This window comes from Triturus cristatus, chromosome 6, assembly GCF_964204655.1.
Source record: "Triturus cristatus chromosome 6, aTriCri1.1, whole genome shotgun sequence".
Taxonomy (NCBI): Eukaryota; Metazoa; Chordata; class Amphibia; order Caudata; family Salamandridae; genus Triturus; species Triturus cristatus.
Genome location: NC_140589.1, coordinates 1618152359 through 1618177965, shown reverse-complemented (window position 1 = coordinate 1618177965; position 25607 = coordinate 1618152359). Strand labels below are relative to the sequence as shown.

The 25607-nt window shown below is 41.9% G+C and overlaps 1 protein-coding gene across 1 annotated transcript in view; it reads left to right on the top strand.

Annotated features, from left to right (window-relative positions):
• The window catches only part of EPAS1 (endothelial PAS domain protein 1), a 297631-nt gene that overhangs the window by 240913 nt on the left and 31111 nt on the right, over positions 1-25607 (top strand). Inside the window, exons 9-12 of the mRNA XM_085612765.1 lie at positions 7512-7714; positions 9162-9349; positions 17573-17686; positions 21787-22268. Coding sequence (XP_085468891.1) covers positions 7512-7714; positions 9162-9349; positions 17573-17686; positions 21787-22268 — 987 coding nt within the window. The remainder of the gene's footprint in view (positions 1-7511; positions 7715-9161; positions 9350-17572; positions 17687-21786; positions 22269-25607) is intronic.

Here is a 25607-nt window from a genome sequence, read left to right as displayed (position 1 = left end):
AATGCAAAAATAAGGCACTTCGTAATGCACCAATCAGGCAGTTCGTAATGCAAAAATAATGCACTTCATAATGCAACAATTAGGCAGTTTGTAATGCAAAAATAAGGCACTTCGGCACCGATCGCCACTCTTACTGACTCGCGGTCAGCTACTGCCAATCCATGCCCCCAACATTGTAACAATGGAAAACGAAATGCGATTCCACACTCTGGCCCCGGTACTGCCACTCCTCGGCATGTACGGGCCGCGATATGGACTTGAGCAGAGGCTCACGCTGCAAAGAGGGCAAAGGCTGAGAGCGTTTCTCTCGTAGCCCACACACCACCCCAGGCACAGACACGCGCGCGCTCGCAGAGCATTACCTTGGGGGTGCGATCTCACTCTCCTCGCGACTTGGACCTCCTGTGCGACTTTGTTGATCTTGGGCATTGGAACTCAGGCCCCCCTCACCCCCCGACGGGGATGGTTCGAGGTCCCTCCTTGGCAAAGGCAGGCTCGGGCCAGCGGCGCAGCTCCTCTGGGGATGCCGGTCCATGCTGATGGCAATGACGAAGGTCTCAGGCTGCAACAGGGCACACACACACTGCGTCGCTGAGACTCACTTAAGCTCCGGGTGCACACGATCACAGGGCAATCCTCACAAAGGTCTCAGGCTGCACAAAGCACACGCACACAACGTTGTTGAGACTCTTTTGAGCTTCAGGTGTACACGATCACATGGCAATCCTCACAAAGGTCTCAGGCTGCACGAAGCACATGCACACAGCGTCGCTGAGACTCACTTGGACTCCGGGTGCACACCATCACAGGGCAATCCTCACGAAGGTCTCAGGCTGCACGAAGCACATGCACACAGCGTCGCTGAGACTCACTTGGACTCCGGGTGCACGCCATCACAGGGCAATCCTCACGAAGATCTCAGGCTGCACGAAGCACATGCACACAGCGTCGCTGAGACTCACTTGGATTCCGGGTGCCCACGATCACAGGGCAGTTCTTACGAAGGTCTCAGGCTGAAAAAAGCACACACACACAGCATCGCTGAGACACACCTGGAAACTTTTATGTTCCTGAGTTTCCACAACAGGGCGCCAGCTTTCCTCGGGCCCTTGGGGACAAGTTACTTCAGGACACAGCACACAGCAAAGTCCTTTCAAGCAGGGGGACACAGCACACAGCAAAGTCCCTTAGCCTCTCCTTGGTTAAATCAGCAAACTGCAGGCCTGCCCCAGAACACACAGCAAGGGTCAGTCCTTTCCTTCAGTCTCATCAGCTGTTTCTTCCTTGGCAGAGGTTCCTCTTGACCAAAAAGTAGTTTCAATCCTTTTCAGTCTCGATCAGTCCAACGTTCAGGGGTTTCAGCTCTCATAGTTATACCCCTAAATGTCTTTGATGTCTTTGTGTTCAGGGGGGCACTAACACCTGTCCAAACCAGTTCAGATTGTCTCCCTGCCAGTGACACCTTCTTCCTTTGATAGTGGGGGTCTGGATCCTCAATCACTCAGTAGGAGATGGAGCCATTGTTTTATGGCGGCAGCCCAGGCCTCTTCACCTCCAGGGGCTACTCCTCCCCCTACACTCCAGATTCAGGTCAGCCTGTTGCTGTCTCACCTCCTCCCCTGGGTCAAGACATTTCCCAGATCCTATCACTTTCAAATCCAGACAGTCAATCCACAACCAGGCAGAGACACACAGAATAGTTAGAACAAAAAAACAGCCATTTCTAAAAATGTGGTTTCTAAACACGCAATTCAAAAAACACCTTCACAAAAAGGTGTGTTATTAAATTGTGAGTTCAGGCACACTAAACTTCACCTCTCCATCTTAAGCCTATCGGAAGATAAGCTGGAAACATATTACACAGCCTCCCCCATTCTGTCCTATGGGCAAGATGGCCTTGCAACAGTGAAAAATGAAATGGAGAGTATTTCACTGTCAAGACATGGTACACACCTTAGTACATGTCCTACCTTTCACATACACTGCACCCTGCCCAGGGGGGGTACCTTGGGCCTACCATAGGGGTGTCTGATGTGCATAAAAAGAGAAGGGTAAGGCCTGGCAAGTGGGTGCACTTGTCGGGACAACAAGGCAGTTTAACAAACTGCGCGCAGGCACTGCAGTGGCAGGCCTGAGTTCTCTCTTTAGGGCTACTTGTGTGGGTGGCACAATTAGTGCTGCAGGCCCACCAGTAGCCTTTGCATTACCAGCCCTGGCACACATAGTGCACTTTACTAGGGACTTTACTAGTAAATCAAACATACCAATCATGGACAACCAATTACCATTACACTTTATACAGGGAGCACTGGCACTTTGACACTAATCAGCAGTGGGAAAGTGCCCAAAGCATCTAAGTTGCCAACACCATGTCAGAAAAAAGGTCTAGGGGGAAGGAAAAAGTTTAGGGAACTTTAGCCAAAAAGGGCCAGTCCAACAGCACTGTTTTGTGGCTCAACAAATAAGGCTCCAGACAGTATGTCAGTACTTGGAAAGTAATGGTTTACAGTTTTCCCACTAACTCTGCGGCCTCTAACATAGGACAGTCTCTACAAACCTACATATGGCATTTTTGGTGGTTGAGCAACAGTAGAGTCTAAGTCTGTGACCAGGGTGAGCCAAATGTTGTTCCCCCAACTGCCAAATAATAGTTTTCGCCCCAATAACTATTTCTCCTACAAGGAACACACTGCCAAGCAAACCAAGGCTCCATAGTACTGGCTCTCAGACCTCAAAAAGTGAAACCATTTCTCACGGAAAATGACTTTAGAAATACTGTCCCAGCTCTCTTGCTTCCTTTTATAGATGTGTGTCCTTGGCCTCCCTGATACCCATTGCCAGCCCCAGAGGCCTCCTTTGTGCTGCAGCGTGTTTCACCAAAGGCAAGTAGAAATTTAACCACATCACCCTATGGCTTCTAGGAATGCATACAATCTGCTTTTGGAGCTTGTGGAACTCAATTGGCTCCTCCCCCCTTAGGCTTGCATTATCTTTAAGATCATCTAAATTATTAACAAGGCCACCAGAAATTGCACCCTGCCTATTTGTCTTAGAAAATATTCCTTCTGGTGGTCTGCATCACACCTAAAGTCAGGACATCACTAAAATGGAGACAAATAACTTCACATAGAAAGCATACAGAAAACTGACTGCCTCAGATTTGGAAAAACTTCTCCATGAAACATCAGAACTTTTCCAGCCCTCCTCATGTTCAGAAAGGAAATTAATACCTCTTCGAAATACACATCTTGACACTATATACCCTTTCTCCCACCCTCTTGCATTATGTGAGTGAATGTCTGTAAGAAATTGGCTTATTGTTTTGGTCGGGTGACTACCCACCTCAAAGGATAACAACAACCCTTATTGGGAAACACTCAGGCATTCAATTAACCTGAGCCTAATCCCTGGTTGCTGGGGCACAGAGCAGATGGGCGTAATTTAGGACAATGTGTATATTATTTATGCAGTGCCAAAATGGTAATACACTCAAAATGCAAAAAAATGTAACTATCAAAACAAATTAGAAAAATAGAGTAATAAACAAAATGACAAAAGCTCCCAAAAGGGAAACCAGAGATATTAATTTTTTAAGTTTTAAGTAGATAATAGCACCAAGAAGCATAAAGTTCCAATGATGATGTTGACCGCGATAGAGAACAGCTCATATACATGAACCAGGTTTGTTCTGGTCAGAGATTTTAACCTTCTGACTTTAGTCCTATAAATCCCAATCCACCACAGGAGTACACTTCTAAAGCCCCCCAAGACCAAGGGTGGGCGTAGTGGGGCTACGTGGAGCAGCGCATAGTGTGGCAAAATCTACGCACACTCGCACGCTCCCCGTAGCCCCACTACGCGCTGCCCGCCTCCCGCCTGCCCTAATTTAAAAATAATTAAAATAAGTGTAAAAGTAAACATAAACCTCTTACCTTAAGTGCGGCGTCCTGGGGCTCCCTCTTCTTGCTGATGGTAACTTCTTCACGCAAATGCGCATGCGCGGACGCCCGCGCATGCGCATTTCTCGCGAGGAATGCGCATGCGCGGACGTCCGCGCATGCGCATTTGCATGAAGAAGTTACCGTCAGCAAGAAGAGGGAGCCCCGGGACGCCGCGCTGAAGGTAAGAGGTTTATATTTACTTTAACCTTATTTTAATTATTTTTAAATTAGGGCGGGTGGAAGGCGGGTGGCGGGTGGCGGGCCGCTCTGCTTTGCTACGGTGTGTGCGTAGCGCTGCCTGCTTCGCCTACTTCGTAAATGGCGAAGCAGGCAGCGCTACGTGCATTCCGTGGACGAAGCGGAGCACGACGCCCAAGACCTCAAGTTAGACTCTTGTAGCTTTGTTGTCTTCTTGTAGCTTTAATAGGAGGTCATAATTGTGAACTCTGGATTCCACATCCTTGTTCTGGGTGAAAGAGAGTGCAGGTCCAGTTCTTCAGGGCTGTTTTTTCAGGTCGCTGAAAGCAGGTCCAGTCTTCTGATTTTCTTCAGATTTAGGAGTGTTCTGAAATGGGTGCCTCGGAATGACACATTTTTGCCTGGCATGAGCCAGTGAGTGGGATTGATTTGTGGGCATGCCCTAATGAATATGGTAAATGTTTCTTGGGCCAACTCTACCCACTTTGGGCATTTTCAAGGTAGCAAAAGTCTTCACTCACATTAATCTTGGGCTCTGAGGGCTAGGTGTGCGATAATCCTAATGATCCCCACATCTAAAACTAAAGTCCAGTTTGGGGCTGTCACTGTACCCGCAATAATTCCATTGACAAAAGTCTAATATAACAAAAGTAGGGTTTTCCAGCAACCAGTCAGTGAATATACAAGAACGCAAGAACTGTTATGTCATCCTGTTTCCCTTACTCTCAAGTATGCCTAGGTGTTATATGTAAAACCCACACCAGAGAAAAAAAGTCTGGTAGAACAAAAGTAGGGTTTTCCAGCAACCAGACAATGGACACACATGAAGTGTTTTGGCATCCTATTTCCCTTCCTTTCAAGTAAACCCCCATTGTTGCATGTAATCTCAGCAGACCTGTCAAGCAGGATTTGACATTGAAGCAGGATTTAATACTGTAATGTCAAAAAGGATGCTCAAAGCTCCAACTTGCATATTCTGGGTGGTGCAAAGGAGTCATCTCTGCTTCTTTAAGTCAGCCTATTTTTTGCTCCTTGGAGGCACTTTGCACTATTTTCACACCTATGCAAATGCTAATTACTGGCTGGCAGAGTGGAAGAGCAACGAGGAGCTTCAGGCGGGAAAAGAAAGACAACTTTCTAAAAGTAAATTTTTCTTAATAAAATCTGACTACACCATTGAATTGAATTATTTCTAATAACTGCTAAAAATAGTTGTTTAGTTATTGTTCTATATAGTCCCATTTCTGAGCTGAATGGACATCTAATCCTCACTAGATTAATAGTGTACAAGGCATGACTTATGTGAATAATGTGCATTGGAGTTAACTCCCGGAGACTGCACATCTACTGGAGCTCATTGGGCCTCTACCAGAGCTAATTATGTTACTGACACCCAGTGAGTCAATAAAATACTTCAAGATGATGTCTAGATGCTAGAGCTAAGCGGACAGCTAACCCTCACTAGGTCAGTGGGATGAGGGACTATGAGTCTACCAGTGCTACTTAAATATCCGTCCCTCGCTAGCTCAATTACCTAAGTTAAACTGAAGAGAATACATTGACTTCTACAGATGATAAAATAACTACAATATTTAAATTGAAATGCCTTAATATGACAACAAAAAGAAACCGTTCTTCCATGGCAGTTTGATCACAGCCCCCACTCTGCAAAAAGTACTATGTATAATATCGAAGGCGGGGTTTTCATTATGCATTAATAAACAAGCAAACGGCCTGGCAAATACATGCTTATCTGCTGTCGATGTCTGCAGAATGGCGATTGCCCTCCAAGAATCTGATTAATCTGGCCAATAGCTGTGGGTCTGTGCACTGCAAGCAAGCTGCCATTGCAGCCTCCATGGTTCTTATTCCCAGCCGGATAAAACACATTGTCGTCTAAGGGTCATTGTACACAGGCATATGCAGATATAATGAGGAAGACACTCGGGATACTGTCCACATCCTCTGCAACATGTTCACAATTGCGACAATCTCCACAATGCAGTTGTTTTCAAAGGTATAAGTTGAAACCTGAATCAAATATATTTTATTCGAAGGATTGTTTCATGTGAAGATCTAGGTAAGACCGAGCGACAGCAAGAGGAGTTCAGCCTAGATAATTTTTGAAACGACTCAGTGCTTTAAGTGTAAGAGTAAGCTGTGTAGGCTTGCTTAACTTGTAGTTTGAATTGCCCATTATCTATCCCTTTTCCCCAGAAATCATTCAACTGCGGTTAATCTAGGAGAGTTTAAAGATTTATAATACCATTATTTTTGTGAATTTTTTAATTGGCTTGATGCTCTTGCTATATGCATGTTTTTAAGAGCCCACTGGTGCATTTCTCAGGCGATAACAATACTTAGAAAACTGAGCGACAGCGCATGTGGAAAGGTTGATCATTCCAAACTCCAACCAAAGACCTTCCGAATAGCTTCTGATTGCTCTTGTACCAAGTTGAGGGGCAATTTGGTGCCCTAAATTGGAGCACCATAAATAATGGCTGGTTCCAATTCAGCTCTGAAAATCTGCAGCACACTCTTTCTGGTAGGGCTGTGAAGCCTATTGCTTATTGGGATTAATTGATGTTGCAGGAGCTGTGCTCGACTTTTTATGGCTTTCAACTGATTATTTAGTGTAAGTTTTGAGTCGATCCAGATTCCAAGATAATGATAAGCTTTAGTTGTCTGGATCTTTTGGTCGCCCAGATGCCAGACACAGTTAGATTTCACAGAACCAAGTTTCATTAACATTGTGTTTGTCAAATTCAATTTAAAATCATTTGCTGAATTGTACTTAAGAAGACCATCAAGCGCCCTTGTAGCCTGTATTCGGTTACATCTAAAAGTGCAGTACATTCAGCATACTGGAGCGATGGAACATGGCACCAATAGTTTCTGGGGGAATTCAGAAACCTGGGTATCCAAGGTTTATCCGAAGCTCTATCGAATAAAACCTACAAAAACATCTCAGGATTCCGAGGAAATCCCAAATTTAAGACAGAAGTGGGCTTACATCTACTCCATAGGATTGCAACTTTGTTTGTGAATTTGTCGAAAAATGTTACTTTTCCACGTTCCTGTATTGTAATAGTGTACAGGATACCTGGGACAACCTGGTCTGATATAGCAAATACAAGTTCCAACAGAACAGTCTCAAAGACCTCTAGATATACTTCAAAGGAAACAAAAGTGTTATTCTAATGTTATATGGAATCTGAGATAAAAGGCTTCAGTTGTGCATGCATTTTGGTATAACAAAGGTTAGCAATAATATTATACTGTGATACTTCTGTAGAAGCTTTTTAACAATCCAGTGTCTATATATTTTAAAGGTCTCATCTTATTTTTATCTGGTTTTTTTTATGTTCACAGTGAAATTGAAAAGACAGACATAGTTTTCTCCATGGACCAGACAGAATCGTTGTTCAAACCACGCCCAGTGGCCATGAGTTCCTTCTTTGACGGTGCAGTGCCAGACAAGAGTGACTTCTTGTTCACCAAACTGAAGGAAGAACCTGAGGAGCTAGCACAGCTGGCGCCCACACCTGGCGATGCCATCATCTCTCTTGATTTTGGTTAGTACCATCCTCTGACAGATGTACCTAGTGGGTGTGCACTAGTTGTGCGTGGAGCAGTAGGTCACAGAAGAATCCTCTTCTGAGGACGCCTTATATGAACATGATCTCCAGGAGCCAGGACATCACTGCAGCACCAGTGTGTAGCTAAATGTAGCTAAATGAACGAGGTAGTACAAAGTGAGACATATGGTGTGGTGTTTCCAGGTAGCACTGAGCACTGAATCCTCTCTAATCACTGATTCGCGAAAATACCTTTGTACATATACACATATACACTCAAATGTTTGGTTTTACTTTTACAAATTGAATGCTCAAAGAGTTCTCGGTGCACTCCGGAAAAGCTCGGACAGTGGCAGCTTTTCAAGAGTAATCACAACCATTTAGCAGTTAAAGATGTATAATCAGATATAGTTTACTATTGCAGATGTTCAAAAGCTTACCAAAACTGCATATGCTGAAGTTTTGGGTTTTCATGTGAAATCCCTCCCCTTCTCCCCCAGTAATTTTGGAGGGCACCTCCTTATTCTTAGCATGGATAGAGTTTTACTCCTGCCAATGAGAGGAGTCATTCTCTAACCATATCTGTGGCAGAAACGAGCTTTGGAAAGGTTTGTAAATATTCACAAACTTGCAGGTTTGTGGCTGTCCTAAAGGTCCAAGCATTTCCTTCTTGTAAAACCCAGTCACCACCCCTGGTACACATTTAGTCTCACTTGATATTACAGCAATAATACTTTTAGTCATTTGTATATTTAAGAAGAACTTGGTTTTGTGAATCAAGCTCAGTATGTCTTGCTGCCACTGTTCTATCTCACTAAACAACATTACTCGCAAGGATAACATCTTGGTATTTGATTCACAAAATCATGAATAATGGGATGTAGAGACTTGCCGAAGGGATTTACTCACTCAGATATTCCACAAATTTGGTGCAATTTCTATCGGAGCCAATTCTGTACTAAGCAAACATTTGTGTGTGTTCCAGGGAGTGTTGCCAACAAATATTGGTGAACTCCTATAAGCTTGGAAGTTGGTGGTAACACAACAATTTGCAAATAATTACTTACCTAAACATGCTTGTAAGTTTCCTACTGGTGGGAAGGAGTAAACAAGTTTTAGGGTGGGAATATTAGGTGAGAACTTTCAGAGGTAATGTTTTTTCAGAGGAAACGTATTTGCCACATAAAAAGCACTTTTCAGGTATTAGAGAAAGAGACCTCCTGCTACGTACATGGGCAGGTGAAAGCTCTTAGGAGTCTGAAACATATCTCTAGGAAATATTAATGAATTTCTGAAAAGTTGAAAATTTGCTTCCATGGTCAATGGAAAGCCACTTCAACGCAGCTCTACACGTTTCGTCGCAGTGGCGGTGTATGTATGTCTGTGTCTTTTCATAGGAATCTGTCTAAAGAAATGAATCCTAATGTTGTGATTGACTGTGCAGGTGCACACACTTTTGAGGAGCCATCAACTTACAGCACAGTTGGGCGGAATCCGAACAGCCAGTGGCCGCCGGAAGCTAAGAACCGCAGTCCCCAATCAGAAGCTTTGAACATTCCTTCATTCCAGTCACCAAAGGTTGCTCCCGGGAGCTGTACTCCAAGCGCAAGTAGCAGCAGCAGCTGCTCTACGGTGAGAAGGACCCTACACTAAATTTTGGCACTTTAGTGCATCATTACACATTGCAATAAGAAATATTTATTTTTCTGTTTAGATTCTAGATCAAACCATTTTGGACACTTTAGTATAAGGGTTTTCAGAGCCCAGTATATTTATCCCAATTGGCACTGGGCCTCACCTAGCAACTGAGCCATTTCACTGCCTAGTTGTTGCAATTGGTTGTCCCCTAGTGGTACTTCAGGTATACCGCCGCCTACAGCTGCATTAGTATAGAATAGGCCCTCCATAAGGTACTAAATAGCAGTGATCCCTGATTAAAGTATATTCATTGAATGCAGTTCATGGATTAGAATTATGGCTCATAATATGGAGAATTTGTTTACTGGTTTTTATATTTTGCCTGTGGAATATATAACTTGACATATCAGGTTTTTTTACATTCGATGATCACTAATGGTTGTCTTTGACCCCTTTGTTCCTTCTATACGTTTGGTCCTTATTCTTTTATATTTTGTTGAAATGCTATGAATAATAATTTGACACTCTAAAACCCACAGTTATGAAACACGGGAATATTGAATACGAGACTTGAATCGCTAAAAACAATCTATATGTGAAGCACAGGAACACCGAATACAAGCCACAAAGGGCAGCCCAAAAAACAGGAGCCTGTTAATGGCAAGCAAACATCGCATTTTCCTGTTGTTTCTATCAAACTATCACAGTCATTTCCAGGAAAAGTGAAAAACGGGGTCAACATTACAAACTTTGGAAAAAACGAAAGAGCAGAGTTGTCCTAATATTCATTTCCTATAGAAAAAGGACACCATTACGGGACAGCGACTGCGAGCACCCAGGACATTTATAAAAAGTCTAAATTGTATGGAAATTTCTTAAGTCACGAATAGCCGAAGAGGAAATAGCCCGACCTTTACAGTGTCCATAGGTGTGGTGGTCCTTCAAAGTGTACATAAACCTTGGGTACTTGCAGTCAGAGAGCTCCCACAGGTTAGAATTAACGCCCTGTCTCATAAACCCTTTTGAACGATGCTACTCATTTTTGTGAATAACAGATATCCCTTGGTTCAATGTAACACCTTCAAAGCATCCTGGGGCTGTCTTCTTTCTTGGTGATCACTGCACAAGCAGTAGACACTTGTCTGGCACTAGAATTCAGGAAAAATTCCTGGTGTGGATTTGTAGAGTTTTGCAGTGGGCATGAGAGCTCCAAGGGGTAATTACATTTCTAAAGAGTGCTATGTAAATGTTTCGACTCCCTCATAGTCAATGTTATGTTATGTTATACTTTATTTGTAAAGTGTACGTACACCAGATTGGTTTCATGGTGCTACTCTATGGGTGCTGGTCTGAGATGTTACTCGTATGCCAGTCTAAATAGCAATGTTTTTAGGAGTCTATGAAAACTCATGAGGTCTGTGCAGGATCTGATTTCTAGAGGCAGGGAGTTCCAGTATCTGGGGCCTAGTATGGCGAACCTTGTTCCACCAAAACGTTTCAGTTTGAAGGAAGGTATAGTCAGGAAATGCAAATGGGCAGATCGCAGGTTGCGGGTCGGAATGTATCTTTCAATAGGGCTGTCAATGAATTTGGGGTTTCTACCATTCAGGGACTTAAAGATAATGCACCCCACCTTAAAGGCGCATCTCTGAGTTATGGGGAGCCAGTGCAGCTTCCTTAGAAGAGGAGTGACATGTTGATGCCTGTTTTCCTGAAAAATCAGTCTGGCTGCCTGATTCTGTACTAGTTGAAGACGGTGGGGGAGATAAGCGGAAATGCCGAAGTATAGAGAATTGGCGTAATCTATATGGGATATCACCATAGCAAGGACTGCCTGTATATTTGCTTCCTGTGTATGGAACCTGCTAATTTGCCTTAGTTGGAAAAAGCATGTTGAAATTACAGATCCTATTTGAGTTTTCATTGTGAGGTCATTATTAATTTGACCCCCAGAGTTTTGGCAGATATGGAAGGAGTAGGGGGCTGTCTCAGCTCTTTAGGCCAGACTCCAAGGGTTTAAAGGACCTCCTGTAAGAATCACTTCCGTCTTATCTGGATTTAACTTCAGATGGTTGCTGTTCATCCAGCCGCAGATGAACAGCATCGTTTTCTGGAATTCATGGAAGGATGTAGGAGAGTTACTGATGGAGAACACCAGTTGGAAGTCGTCCACATAATTAAAGGTGTGAAATTTCCTTTCTTTCAGGGTGTGGATCAGAGGGAGAAGGTACAAGTTAAACAAATGAGGGGAAAGTGAGGAGCCCTGAGGAACACCGCATGTAGTTCTCATCTTGGGGATCGTGAATTGGCTTAGGCAGACCGCCTGAAATTGGTTTCTTAGAAAGGAACTGAGGGCTGGGCCTTGAATTCCTGCTTCCTTGACACGGTCGCCCAGGATATTGTGGTCGACCATCTCAAATGCCGCGGAAAGGTCCAGCAGCACCAGGGCTTGCGGAGAGCCCCTATCAGCCTTCTCCAGAAGGGTGTCCAATACTGTCAGTATAAATGACTCTGTGGAGTGAGCTGGGCGGAACCCTGCTTGATGTGCGTCCAGATAATCGGACTGCTCCAAAAAGGCAGATAGACTTCTGGCCACATGGGCTTCGTAAGGTAACAATGAGATAGGGCAGCAGTTGGTTAAGATTTTAGGGTCCGCTCCTGGCTTCTTTAGAAGGGAGATGACAGTAGCCTCCTTAAAGGTGTCAGGTACATAACCCTGGGACAGTGACTCATTTAAAATGGACATAGCTGGACTCGAGAGAGCAGTAAAGGCTTCCTTTAGGATCCAAGGCGGACAGTAATCCCTAGGAGAGACAGATTTTACTTTTGTCAACAAGTCCGAAAATATTTCTTGACTTATTACTGGAATCTGTTCCAGAATGCAGGAGTTCTTAGGTATTGTTGGACATGCAGGGCTCGAACATATAGGGATACTCGCTTTAATGGCTTTGAATTTATCGTTGAAGAAGTTGTTTAAGGAATTACATAGTGTTTGCGAGGGTGTGGGTTTTGGTCTCACTCTGTCGGGGTTAGATAGTTCATTAACTATCGAGAAGATTTCTTTTGATCGATTTGAGGAGGTGACAATTTTTGATGAGAAATATTCAGCTTTTGTGGCCAAGATAGTTTTTTTGTAATTTCTAAGTGCTGCTAAGTAAGTGCTTTTATCATCAGGCAAGTATTTACTTCTCCACCTCCTTTCAGCTTGTCGCAGAGCTAGTTTTAATTCTTTAAATCAGAGGAAAACCATCTCTGGACCTCATGGCGGCGTGCTCGATGTACTCTCCTAAGTGGGGCATGTTTATTGCTAGCTGTCAGAAGCCAGTCCGATAGGTCTTTCTCACTCTGGTTGATGGAAGATTGGGTAGGTGGAATTGTGTTGGTCAGTGTCTCTAAGAATTCACTTTTATCAATAGTGTTCCAACTCCTAACTGATCCAACATCAGGTAAGTATGTTTTAGGCCTGGTGAGATTATTAATAGCAAATTTTATCAAATGATGATCGGACCATATATAGGGAGTGACCGCTGGATTGGTCATAACCAGATTGGCTGACCATGCCTGGTCTAGTGTGTGCCCTTTAATGTGTGTAGCAGTGGTAATATGCTGATTGAGATGGAGCCCTGTGAGTAAGTCCGTTAATTCACCTGAATGAGGACCACCTGATGTTTCGTTGGCCCAGTAATTGAAATCCCCAATCAACAGTATTTTTGCATAATTTGTTATTAAATGTGGCATCTGTTCACTCAAAGACTGTGGGAACAGTGGCATGCTCTGGGGTGGTCTATAAAGTAGGACACAGACCAATGGCAACAATCTATTCACAAATATATTATAAATGGCCTGAATGTGCTTTTATTTGTGGTCCATGAGGCCAATTCCTAATCACAGTGTATCTCATCCTTTTAGTCTGGTCACATGGGTATCCTTTTAGGAATTCAGTAGTACTAATGGGTTAACAAAGGATCTGTGTATTAAGACTTTGAGTTGACCCCTGCACCATGTGTTTCAGGTTTGTACTCGAAGCTTTAAATCATAAACATATACTTCTTACACTATGAAAAAACATTTTAATTTACAATACACAAATAATGTATCTGTAACTAATTGTTAAATAGACCCATTACTCTGCCTCAAGAACCTTATAGTAAATTACTTTGAATTACAACATTTGCACTTCTGGGTGGCCGCAGAATGTTTTTAATCCCTTTACATTATTGTTTGAGAGGAGCTTCATAATGTCTTTCAGACAATTTTCTCCTATTTTCCACAAAGGTTAGCCTTCACTGCTGTGCCATTTCTGCTTATTTAAGTAGACTTGTTCTTGAGTGCGAATCAGACCCAGAGAGCATCATAGGAGTTTTACACAGATAACTAGAAAATGTATATGATTAACGAAAATCAACCAGGTGGAAAAATTATTTGGTGAATTCAGAAAATATTGTTACTAAAGATATTGAGGAAAATGGGAGATGAGCGACTAGATACAGAGCTGTGTCTATGTGCCAGGCAAATCATTTAATGTATATACAATGAACTTAGAACAATAGGGGGGATAATTAACTAATACAGGTATGCACACATTCTAGTCAACCAAACTGTGCTGCAATGAACTTATGAATTAAAACCAAGGGCTTGTGAGATGCAAAATAAATTTCCTTTCAGATGGGGTAGCCTAAATCACTACTTTTGCATAACAAAAAGTATTTGGTAATGGCCGCACCTTTGATTGTTCATGTGTCAAGAATGATGTTAGTAGGAGCCTCCACTCACCAGTGCTCTAATTAGACACACAGTCCCTAGCGTACAGCTTACGCCATTGAGAGCTTCCTCGAGGTCTCAGTAAGACTATCTGTTTCCAGGAAGCAGGGGTTGAATGACACCATTGAGGAAAAGCCCTTTCAAGTCCAAAACATGTTCTTCACGCCAGTGGTGTGCAGCTTGTTCTCTCTCACTCTAGTATCTTGAAACCCTCTAGAAGATTCTAGCGCTTTTACCTATTTGAATGTATTCAACCCAGCTTTCCTTAATAGCTCACAGCTTCTGCTTAGATTCATTGAATTTTGTCATAAGCAAATTTTAAAATATCTCTGTAGCACAACAAATAACATTATTTTGAAGCTGTTCAGGTGCGAGAGCACCTCCATTAATAGTCCTGACAGAATGTGCCTAGATCAGTATCCAATGTAGAATTTGTGTCAACAGTTTTATAGACAGAAAATGTGGAACCCCTGTACGTGACAGCTGCTTGATGCTAACAAAGATCCCCAAAAGCCTACAGAGCCCCTAGACATACTTCATAACACAGCAAAATTACCAAATGCATTTTTAGAAAAACACACGTATGTTAGGGTCCTTCGTTCATGTCAGCAGCGGTCCATGGAGGGAGTTTCGTGGGGCGGAAAGGCGGGGTGGGGGGTACTAAACACCGGAACATGGATAATTGGAGGTAAGTAAACAATTAAATAAATAAAACGAATTTCGTAGCGCGCGCTGCACCGCATTTTGTGATGCAGGGCGCGCTACGAAATTCGTTTTATTTATTTAATTGTTTACTTACCTCCAATTATCCATGTTCCGGTGTTTAGTACCCCCCACCCTGCCCCTCCCCCGCCCCGCTTTCCGCCCCACGGAACTCCCTCCACGGACCGCTGCTGGTTCATGTATATATTTAAGTGAGAGCTGTTGATAGTACATACATGTTTTAATATCACTGACACCAATTATCTATTTTTTCTTTATGTTTGGTGGTGAATGATTTATAAAATACCCGTTTTTTTAACCTATTTCTATCCTTTGAGAAGTGATATTTGGCGTGAGTGTTAAAGCTGATTGTGAGAGGTAACATCTTCCTCTTGACTGCAAGGACTTAGTCAACCTGGAAAGGAAAGCGTAGAAAGTAGGCATGATGTGGTTTTGTTAGAGTGCCTGACATTTGGTGATTAGGAGACTTAGATTAAAAACTTGGACCTTTCTGTTTGCCATTGCATAGTTTCAAGTTAGGAATACCTCGGAAGTAGTTTAAAGAGCTCTTGTTAATGAAAGCATGCCTTGCCAGACCACTGACAGTACAGCTTTTGAAACTCAAGATAATCACTAACTAGGGGCCATTATATCAATACAGCATAAAATGTTGCTTTGTGTATCTTAACCAGAAACCATAAACTATCCTTCCTGATAAACTTGGCATCTCCTCCACCTGAGCTGTGTCAGCGCTCTTCTTTCCCCATCTTCAAGCGAGATCCAGTAGACATTTCGCTCACATGCCCTGAATCAAAACATTTCCTCCTGTCCAAGACTTGAATGAGTTTTGAGGTCCATGCTGTCATGCCTTTCCTGGGACATGTGTGCTTCTCTATAACTTTGTCTAACCTTGGTGAATTAGCTGTTCTGATTTACATATGTTAAGTGTTTCTCTGCTTTCGTTTCTTACCACATACTCTGTACAGTGGCACTATTCTATGAGTCTAAATCACGTGCTAAAAAAGCAAAACTAAAAATATTATTGAAACCAGAAAATGACAGCCAGTTGGAGAAAGGTTTCTGTGCACTTCCTCTCTGACAAAATGGTGTATGAGGCAGTGCATACAGAAAGGCATTGAGGCATATTGGAATAAGGCCTACATACATAGTATTATGTTTTGTAGAAACCTTTGACTTTTGGTAACCATGTCGCATGTTTGATATAATGCCGTATAATACTGTTTAACACCAGGTTTTCTCAGAGGGTAAATTTGACTAATATCTGCATAACCCTGTATTTGTAAAGCTATGCTGTCTTTGTCTCAAAGAGTCTGTAAAGCTATGCTGTCTAAAGCTATGCTGTCTTTGTCTCACAGAGTCTGTAAAGCTATGCTGTCTTTGTCTCAAAGAGTCTGAAAAGTTATGCTGTCTTTGTCTCAAAGAGTCTGTAAAGCTATGCTGACTTTGTCTCAGAGTCTGTAAAGCTATGCTGTCTTTGTCTCAAAGAGTCTGTAAAGCTATGCTGTCTTTGTCTCAAAGAGTCTGTAAAGCTCTGCTGTCTTTGTCTCAAAGAGTCTGTAAAGCTATGCTGTCTTTGTCTCGAAGAGTCTGTAAAGCTATGCTATCTTTGTCTCGAAGAGTCTGTAAAGCTATGCTGACTTTGTCTCAGAGTCTGTAAAGCTATGCTGTCTTTGCCTCAAAGAGTCTGTAAAGCTATGCTGACTTTGTCTCGAAGAGTCTGTAAAGCTATGCTGTCTTTGTCTCAAAGAGTCTGAAAAGTTATGCTGTCTTTGTCTCAAAGAGTCTGTAAAGCTATGCTGACTTTGTCTCAGAGTCTGTAAAGCTATGCTGTCTTTGTCTCAAAGAGTCTGTAAAGCTATGCTGTCTTTGTCTCAAAGAGTCTGTAAAGCTCTGCTGTCTTTGTCTCGAAGAGTCTGTAAAGCTATGCTGTCTTTGTCTCAAAGAGTCTGTAAAGCTATGCTATCTTTGTCTCGAAGAGTCTGTAAAGCTATGCTATCTTTGTCTCGAAGAGTCTGTAAAGCTATGCTGACTTTGTCTCAGAGTCTGTAAAGCTATGCTGTCTTTGTCTCAAAGAGTCTGTAAAGCTATGCTGACTTTGTCTCGAAGAGTCTGTGAAGCTATGCTGTCTTTGTCTCAAAGAGTCTGTAAAGCTATGCTGTCTTTGTCTCAAAGACTCTGTAAAGCTATGCTATCTTTGTCTCAAAGAGTCTGTAAAGCTATACTGTCTTTGTCTCGAAGAGTCTGTGAAGCTATGCTGTCTTTGTCTCAAAGAGTCTGTAAAGCTATGCCGTCTTTGTCTCAAAGACTCTGTAAAGCTATGCTATCTTTGTCTCAAAGAGTCTGTAAAGCTATACTGTCTTTGTCTCGAAGAGTCTGTGAAGCTATGCTGTCTTTGTCTCAAAGAGTCTGTAAAGCTATGCCGTCTTTGTCTCAAAGACTCTGTAAAGCTATGCTATCTTTGTCTCAAAGAGTCTGTAAAGCTATGCTGTCTTTGTCTCAAAGAGTCTGTAAAGCTCTGCTGTCTTTTTCTCAAAGAGTCTGGTTGGAGTCCTTGTTCCAAAAGGCATGTCTTGAAGAAGTATTTTGTTTGGCACTATTCATCATATAGATTGTGTTCCTTGTTCATCCTTCTTAGTAATCACATGGTGGTTGTTTTTCCTAAAGAAGCACATTGACTCATTTGGGTAGCTCTAAAGACCAGCCTTGTTCTGTTGTTTGTGTTTTCACTTCTAGCCAAGCAGTCCAGCAGATTATTACACAGCCTTAGAGGAAGATCTTAAGGTCGAGCTTATCGAGAAGCTCTTTGCTATGGAAACTGATCCAAAGTGCCAGTGTAACGCCACTAAGGTGAGCTCGAGAGATCACAGACGCTTAGCTTATCCGCTGAAAGTATGGTTTTCGTTGATCACAGAGATATTGACAATAGAACAGTTCGATGGTCTTTATTTCTCAATGCAGGTTTCTTGCCTAGAAATATCTTGGTTACTGTAATGTGAATTAGGCAACAAAAAAGAAAAAGGTTTTGCTGTGCAGAATTGTGCTAAAACCGAGAACTCATGGGCCAGATATATGAAAGCTTTTTTGATAGGCCTCACACAGAGCTGATAAAAGTAAGAATTTGTCATAAGGGTTCAGTGTGCGGCTATGGAGAATGAGGACACTGTACTATCCGTGTGTCATCACATTGTGTTGATTTTTTTTTACTCCAGGGGATAATAAAGCAGCAAACATTTGTGGTCTACTCAGAAAACTGCAAGTTCCTTCAATGTGTATAGTGATTAATTTTCTACCATTTCAGGATTTTTACGTTTAATGACTCAAGGTTTTGACTTTGTTGCATCCTCTTGAAGGTGCATGAATTGACCATCTATAATCTTTAACCATGTGTCATTTTGAAATGCTGGCATTATTGCCAACCTTTCGAAAGTCACAAGCACCTGAGTTTTGATGCATTGGATTCTGATAGCTCGCCTGGTGCATAACCCGAGTCTAATCCTCCGTCCCCAGGATCATGGTTACCTCCCTGTGGTTATTGTGTTGTGAGCCATCACTAAGAAGGTCAGCTAGATAGCCTCCACAATTGGCTACTCCTTGCCCCTAAATCCCCGGCGCGTTCACCTATAGCTGAAAACTTTACTCTGATTCTGCTTTAGGATGGGTAAAATCTCTGTCCATCTCTCCAACCCAGAATGCACTGCTTAACGTAAGATGTGTATAAGGTTCTCAAACATACTTTAAGCTCCCAGAGGAAATTAAATCTTCAAATTAATCACTTGTCAAACCTCTTCTTCAGTAACAGAGAATGCATTGGGCCGTTTACTCTTATTCTGCCATTGCAAGTGAGCTGATGCACCGCCTCCATTCGGTTCACGCTTTCCACCTTTTCCTTGTCCTGAGCTTGCTTCTCTCAGCTGAACATCCTGTGTTGAGGCTCCTGCCTTATTGATACCCTGTGTGATGTCTTCCCCATCTTTACTTATTGGTTTGAACGGTCCCTATTTATGATAAGCCAGAGTTCGTTAAAATAACCCAACTTTCCAGATTGCCACGGCATTCCATTCTATGAAACTGTAACCTTTTCTTATAGTAGTGAATGCATACAACTGAATTGAAGATCATTATTTTCAAGCAGTCAGCATGGTTAGACTATTGATGCCCAAAGAATGGAGAAAAAAAATACATAAAATGGATTTAAGATTGACTATCTTAACTATGAAAGAGTGCAGTATAAGAGGTCAAAACGCATTTTTTTTTTTTAATGAAGTATGCCTTGCACAACTATTAATGTTTTACAGGGTGTCTGATCTCCTAACAAAAAGTGCATCCATTTATCGTTTTTAAAGAAAGAATTACCAATTGGCTTCCTTAGACTGTCTTTTATTTCCTGGAGAGCCTTCAAACCCTGGAAAAGGAAGTGTAGTGACATCAAAGTGGAACAGCCACCACTGGAGCTATTTAGAAAGCAGCTTAAGACTTGGCTGTTTCCACTTTAAGTAGCAGGATTACCCTGGTTCGAGTTCTCTCTAAACCTGTGGTAACTTTTCCTCGGTCTGGGTCTGCTTAGCGCCAAGACACCCTTGGGTAATGGCCGTTTTATAAAACGACCTCATTCATTCATTCAACAATATCTAGATCTGTTTTCGTAGTAAATCTGTAAAGTAACAGGTTGCTTCTTTTGCTGGTGGAAGGTAAAAGCACATGCTTGTGCATTGCACCTGCAGTGATGTAACTGATTGACAGACAACACCTTCAGACCTCCTCTGATGTAAATGGGTGCATCAATGGTTGTTGTCTCACAAAATGGGGAACAACGCAAATAAAACAAGCTTTGGCAAGCAAATAGTTTTTGCCTTTGAAACCTAGTAAATTTGCCAATGGTTAATATCAAAACCATTGATCAATCCACATCATTTTGCAGGCACATGCCATGCTTGCACACAGCTACAAATTGACGCAGGTGTTTTTTTTTTTTTAGGTCTCAGCTGAGACAGTGCATGCCATACCACACAATAGTACACTAAACAATAATAGGCCACATTGACAGAGCTGATCATTAAAAGTTAGGCCATACTATACCACCCCATACTATACAATAGCAGGCCATACCATACCATATACCATACCAACCAAGTTGGATCGGTAACTAAAAAGAAAACAAAATGTAAATCATACCATACGATACCAAACTTTACAACATAACTAAAAAAACATTGATAAAGCCAATATAGCACAATATAGGCAAGACCCACTGACTTTGCCAATGCTTGTTCTGCTTAGTTACTGAACAGAGCTGGATAGGTAACTAAAATTGAAAAAAAAAGTGTGAAAGGTTTTTTAAAGGGTGTACGGAAAGCAACAGATGGTTAGAAGCAACAGGGGAGATGAAGCAACGGGCAAGCCAGTAATGGGAATTAAGGGGGTGGGAAGGAGAAACAATTGGTGAAAGGAGGCGCAGGTGGGGGTAGTAACATGGAGGTTGGGGTGTTAAAGCACCGCGCGGGAGCAACATGGTGCCAGTGGGGAAGAAAGCCCACGGGTGAGAAAGCAACAGGGGAAGGACACAAGAGAAAGTGCAACATTGAGGGGGCAGGTTGAAGCTCACTTTACAAAACAACAGAGAGCAACGTTGAATTCTGGGAGAGAAGGACATGAGTGAGACAGCTCTAAAAACATGCACTGCCATGAAGTGCTTAACAGAAAAGAGAAAAGTAGTGCTTGAAAAGCAAGCATTGAAGCATAGCAGCCAAGGAATCAAAATTGGTGGTAAAGAGGCAATTGTCTACTGGAGGAACAGACACAAGAGTGACAAACTGGGAAATGAATAAGAAGCAGGAAAATGAGAGGAACAAGAGATCCAACTAATGTTAAGCAATGGGTGGCTCCAAGCCCCTGTATGTTCTTGGTATGTCCGCACTATGTCTTGCAACAGACAGCGCATTACCTTATAGTAGGAAAGACATAAAAATATGCTTGCAGAAAAGTCCAAAGACCTACATAATTTTGACTGGTAGAGCAGTTAAAACATTCATTATCAGGAACATCATATTTTATTGCTGAAAAAAATGTGTGCCTCCTTCAAACAATTAGCGTACAACTAAGAGACGGTGATTGCGCCAAACGCCAGTAGGAATGTGGGGTGTGAAAGTAGGGAAAGCATAAGGTGTACGCATAAAGATGCAGAAATTAAAAAACTACAACCAGAGACGCATTTAGGAGGCAATCAAGACACAAATATGGCGGCATTGTTTTTCATAGTTTGCTCGAATGACTGTATAGCCCAGTTTTAATGTACGTAAGGGGAAGAAACAATCTTTGATGTTTTTTTGGGGGGGGTGGGAGGTCGTATTCCTGTCCCTGCACCTTCATCTCTTCCCACAATTGCAGCGCTCCTGCTTTGTGAAAGAACACATCATATTAGTTTGACCTGTTCTACTGCATCTTAAGGGATCGGGCGTTTGAAGGAAACCTTTTATGAACGGCTGGTCAAGCTAAAGTAGAAGACATTAATTTTGAACCATTTTTAATTTCGGAAATGCAGTAGTGCAATCAGTATTTCTCGGCTTTTCACATGCAAGAGATTAAGCTAATTTAAGTCAGAGCCATTCTTTTAAGTTACTGATGAGAAATGGTGCAGAATCATGTTTCTCAGTTTTGCTAGTGGCATCGTTCTATTGAACATGCACTCTTGTACCTTCACGTTTATCCCAGTACCAATTTAGCATTATTCTTGTGCTGCTGTTTTCACTTTATTTATTTAAAAAAATCTAATTTGTATGTATATCTTTTGAAATGAAAAGGCTTGAGAGTCAGGCAGATAGCACATGACTTCAAAAGAGCTGCACGCCATGTAGTGTTTTCCCAGAAGTCTCCCTCTGAAAGGACAGAATGAGTTTGGCCTCACAGATATCAGCCTTGTCCATTGACCTTTTATATCCCTTTACATGCAGGCTGAATTTAATGAACTTGATCTGGAAACTCTGGCCCCCTACATTCCTATGGATGGAGAGGACTTCCAGCTGAACCCCATTTGCCAGGACGAGCATCCTCACTGTGAGAAGGGACAGAGCAAGCCGCAGAGCCTCAGGAGCGTGGCTGCCTTCTTCCAGCCCAGTGCTGCTCCGCCACAGAACCGTTTCATGCCGGACAGATATTGCCAGCAGATGCAAAAGGCTAGTGCGAGCCCCTGTATCGATCCTGGGCCACCGCTACGTTTTAACAGTGAAACAAAATCACCGCTGTCACCTTACTGCGCGCTAGACAGAAACCCAATGTCTCCAGCGGGTGGACAGTCCAAGGCACAATGGCCGCCTGATCTCCCAGCACACTACATGCCTCCAAAATGGCGGATGATGGATCAGTATGGAGGATCATTAAATAACTCGCCGCCAGGACCTACGATGCCGGCACACATGTCATTATTCAAACAGAGGTAAGGATCCTTCCTTTCTTAAAAAGACCACTTCGCTTAGGGTGCTAGTGGCATTTGCAGTAGGGGTAAGAAAACTACATTTTACTCGCCTATAATGTTTGATGTAGTGGAAGGAAGTTAGCTGATGTGAAATGCATGGCTGCTTGTGTGAAGAGGCATGAACGTTTAGAGAGATCAGGATATTTTCCATATCGGTATAAGTATATGGTCCTACATGGCCATCACGTATTCTGGAGACAGCATAAACAACAAGGGGAGAGGTAGAGTGGTGTGAGAATGTCCCCAGAACCCCAAGAGGGAATTACAGGAACAGATTCTACATGTTATTCTTGGTCCAAATTGCATGAAATGAACATTTGTTTCATACAGGAAAATGATTATTGACGGTAGTAAGCAAAATACTGGACTACACTGTTGTAAATGGAAATTCACTTTTAATTTTGTAAAACAGAGGGTTATTGGCAACATTCATTTCATTATTAAAAAGCACTTTCTGCCTGTAGAAGTCGGAAATCTTTGAAGCTGCTACCAGCAAGGTAACACTAACAACGGGCCCTGATTGCAGTTAGAATGATCAAATTCCGTGAATAGACTCGTGGCTAAATAATGTGCAGTGGTTAAGAGCTGGGATTTTTGAAGCTACTCGTGCAAGGTGCAGCTAACTGTAGGCCTTTGTGCAGTTATACGTTTCAGATTTGCTTAGCTTTCATTAAGCGTTTACCAAATAAACCAAATAGCAGTGGTGATCCTTTGTGATTGGTTGGAAATGCAACGTTCATGCGTAGAAACTAATCAGCTTCAGAAAAGCTAATCAAGCTGAGACTCGTCCTCCTCCCCTTTTTCCCAGGAACTATAAAACTCTGCAAAAATAAATAAATAAATAACCGGCTAGAAACTGTTCAGCACAACCAGTTGGGCTCCTCGCGCCAGCTGAATCAGTCAAACGGACTGCAGTATGATTTCACCTTCTCTTTGGAGGAGCCAGACTTTCAATGATAAGTGTATGGTGAGGTAATAGGTCCTTACTTCGCAATATTTTATCTCGGGGGTCATTGCATCACAGTTATCACATCACATGAGTTTTTACATCACAGATCTTTACTTAACAGTACTTTACACAGGGAGTGCCTTTACTTTGTAGGTGCGTTGATAAGTATACGTTTTCACCAAAACACGCACGCACATATACATGCACACATATGTATAATTATATATATTTATAAATATATATGCATATATGTGTACACATAACTATCTATATTCAAATGTACGTTTTATATATGTATACATGTATATGTACATAAATATACATATTTATATTTTACATATATGTATGCACTTATGTGTATATATATTCAGTTATATATTTGATTAAGATTAAATATTAAAGTAGAATTAATTTAATGTTAAATATGAATTATTATGACTTAGAAATACATTGTAGTTTATTTAACTAGCTTTTTTTTTAAACATTTGATCATTATAATCATATTCCTGAACCATACAAATCTGTTCTGTCCCCATACAATAAACACCCATGAACCCTTCAAACGTCTTAGTACCCCTATACACTACCCACCCAGGAAACCTAAAAAACCCTTTCTAAACAAATTGACTACCCACCCCTGAACCCGCTACTACCTGTATTTACTACCCATCCTCGGATCCTTAAACCTCTTAATACCTCTATGCACTCCCCACCACTGAAGCCTAAGAACCCCAAACTGGTCTTATACACTACCCATCGCTCAACCCTAAAACCCCTTACTATCCATATACATGACTACCCCTGAACCATAAACCCCTTTATTAGTACACTACACTAACCACCCCATAACCCCCAAAAAGCCTTGCTATCACTACATTCTATCCATCCTTAAACCCTAAAAACTTCCTGATCCCTAAAAACCCTTTACTACCCTTGTACACTACCCACCTCTGAAGCCTAAAAAAAGATACTCCCTCATGCACTACCCTACCCATCTCTGAACTATAAAATTCCCTTACCAGCCACAAAAACAAACCTTAAATATAAAATACCTGTATTTTTACTATCGTTTATAGATTAATTTAAAACATTTGATTAATCTATACTTATAATGAATATCAACATTTTGAATACACTAATTTGTTAAATTAATATACCATTTTTAAATAAAAAATATCTATTGATTATATTACTTAAATTAATATTTATAATAGTTTTAAAATACATTTAAATCCACCTTTCCTTATCATTAAATATGTATAAAGAGTTATGGTACAACACAACAACATCTGCCGATATCCACAGATGGCACGCACACCCCAATGTATAGAATTTCAATCATGTTTCTTTAATCTGCAACAAAAACACTGTTAACATTTCGGCAGCCAAGCCTGCTTTCTCACGAGTAATTTTAGAATGGAATGGTCAAATAATCCCCATACATGTTAAATCGCAAGGTTATTTTATATGAATGCATCTGATCTATAATCCCAGTGTGTGTACTATTTATCAGTAAACTAGCCTCTAGAGTGACACATGTCCCCTGCTGATGTATGTGTATGGTAGTGCTTTGTGACAGTTTAAGATGTTCATTGAGACTTGACTTCACAGTGATGGCTTAGCATAGTTCTGTTTTATTACATACGGACCAGTTTCCTTAGAGGGAGAGGATGTAGCGCAACATCCAGAGCTGCTGACTTGGGAGCCCGGAATCCGGGTTTGAGTCTTGGCATTGGCTCAACATCCTGTGACTCTTGGCAAATCACGTAATCTCCACGTGCCCATTGCCAGCACCTAGATACCCTTATGGGTGATAAGTGGTTTGTGTAAATCTGACATTTGCACTAAAATCTCTTTCCAGGTTCACGAAAGGTGTTTTGGTTTGCAATAGACTAGACATTTTACTTAGTGTTTAGAGTAGTGGTTCAGGGCAAAAATATCTAGAGCAGTAGGCTGGTTCCTAAGCTTACCATCCCCACCGGGTGGAAGGGCACTGACACTTTTGTTACAAATATATTCCACCAAGTGTGTACTCCTTGCAATTTATGGGGTGTAAATTTGGGGAAATAGTAACGCAAAGATACTTCAAAGAGAGAAAAATTACTTCTGCAGAAGAATCTTTACAAACCCTTTATCAACCCCACTGTTTATGTGCCACTAGGAGCTTGGCCTAACTTAAGTGACTGCCTTTGCACTCCCCACTGCTCCTCTGGTTATGTATTAGGAGCATGGACGAGGCCTCACCCACAAGGAGCATAATTGCAGATTGTTTGGCTTCTGACTAAGGCCTCCTCATCCCCTGGTTGGCGTTTGTGAAAAGGACATTGGAAGGAATTGGCCTAATGAATATT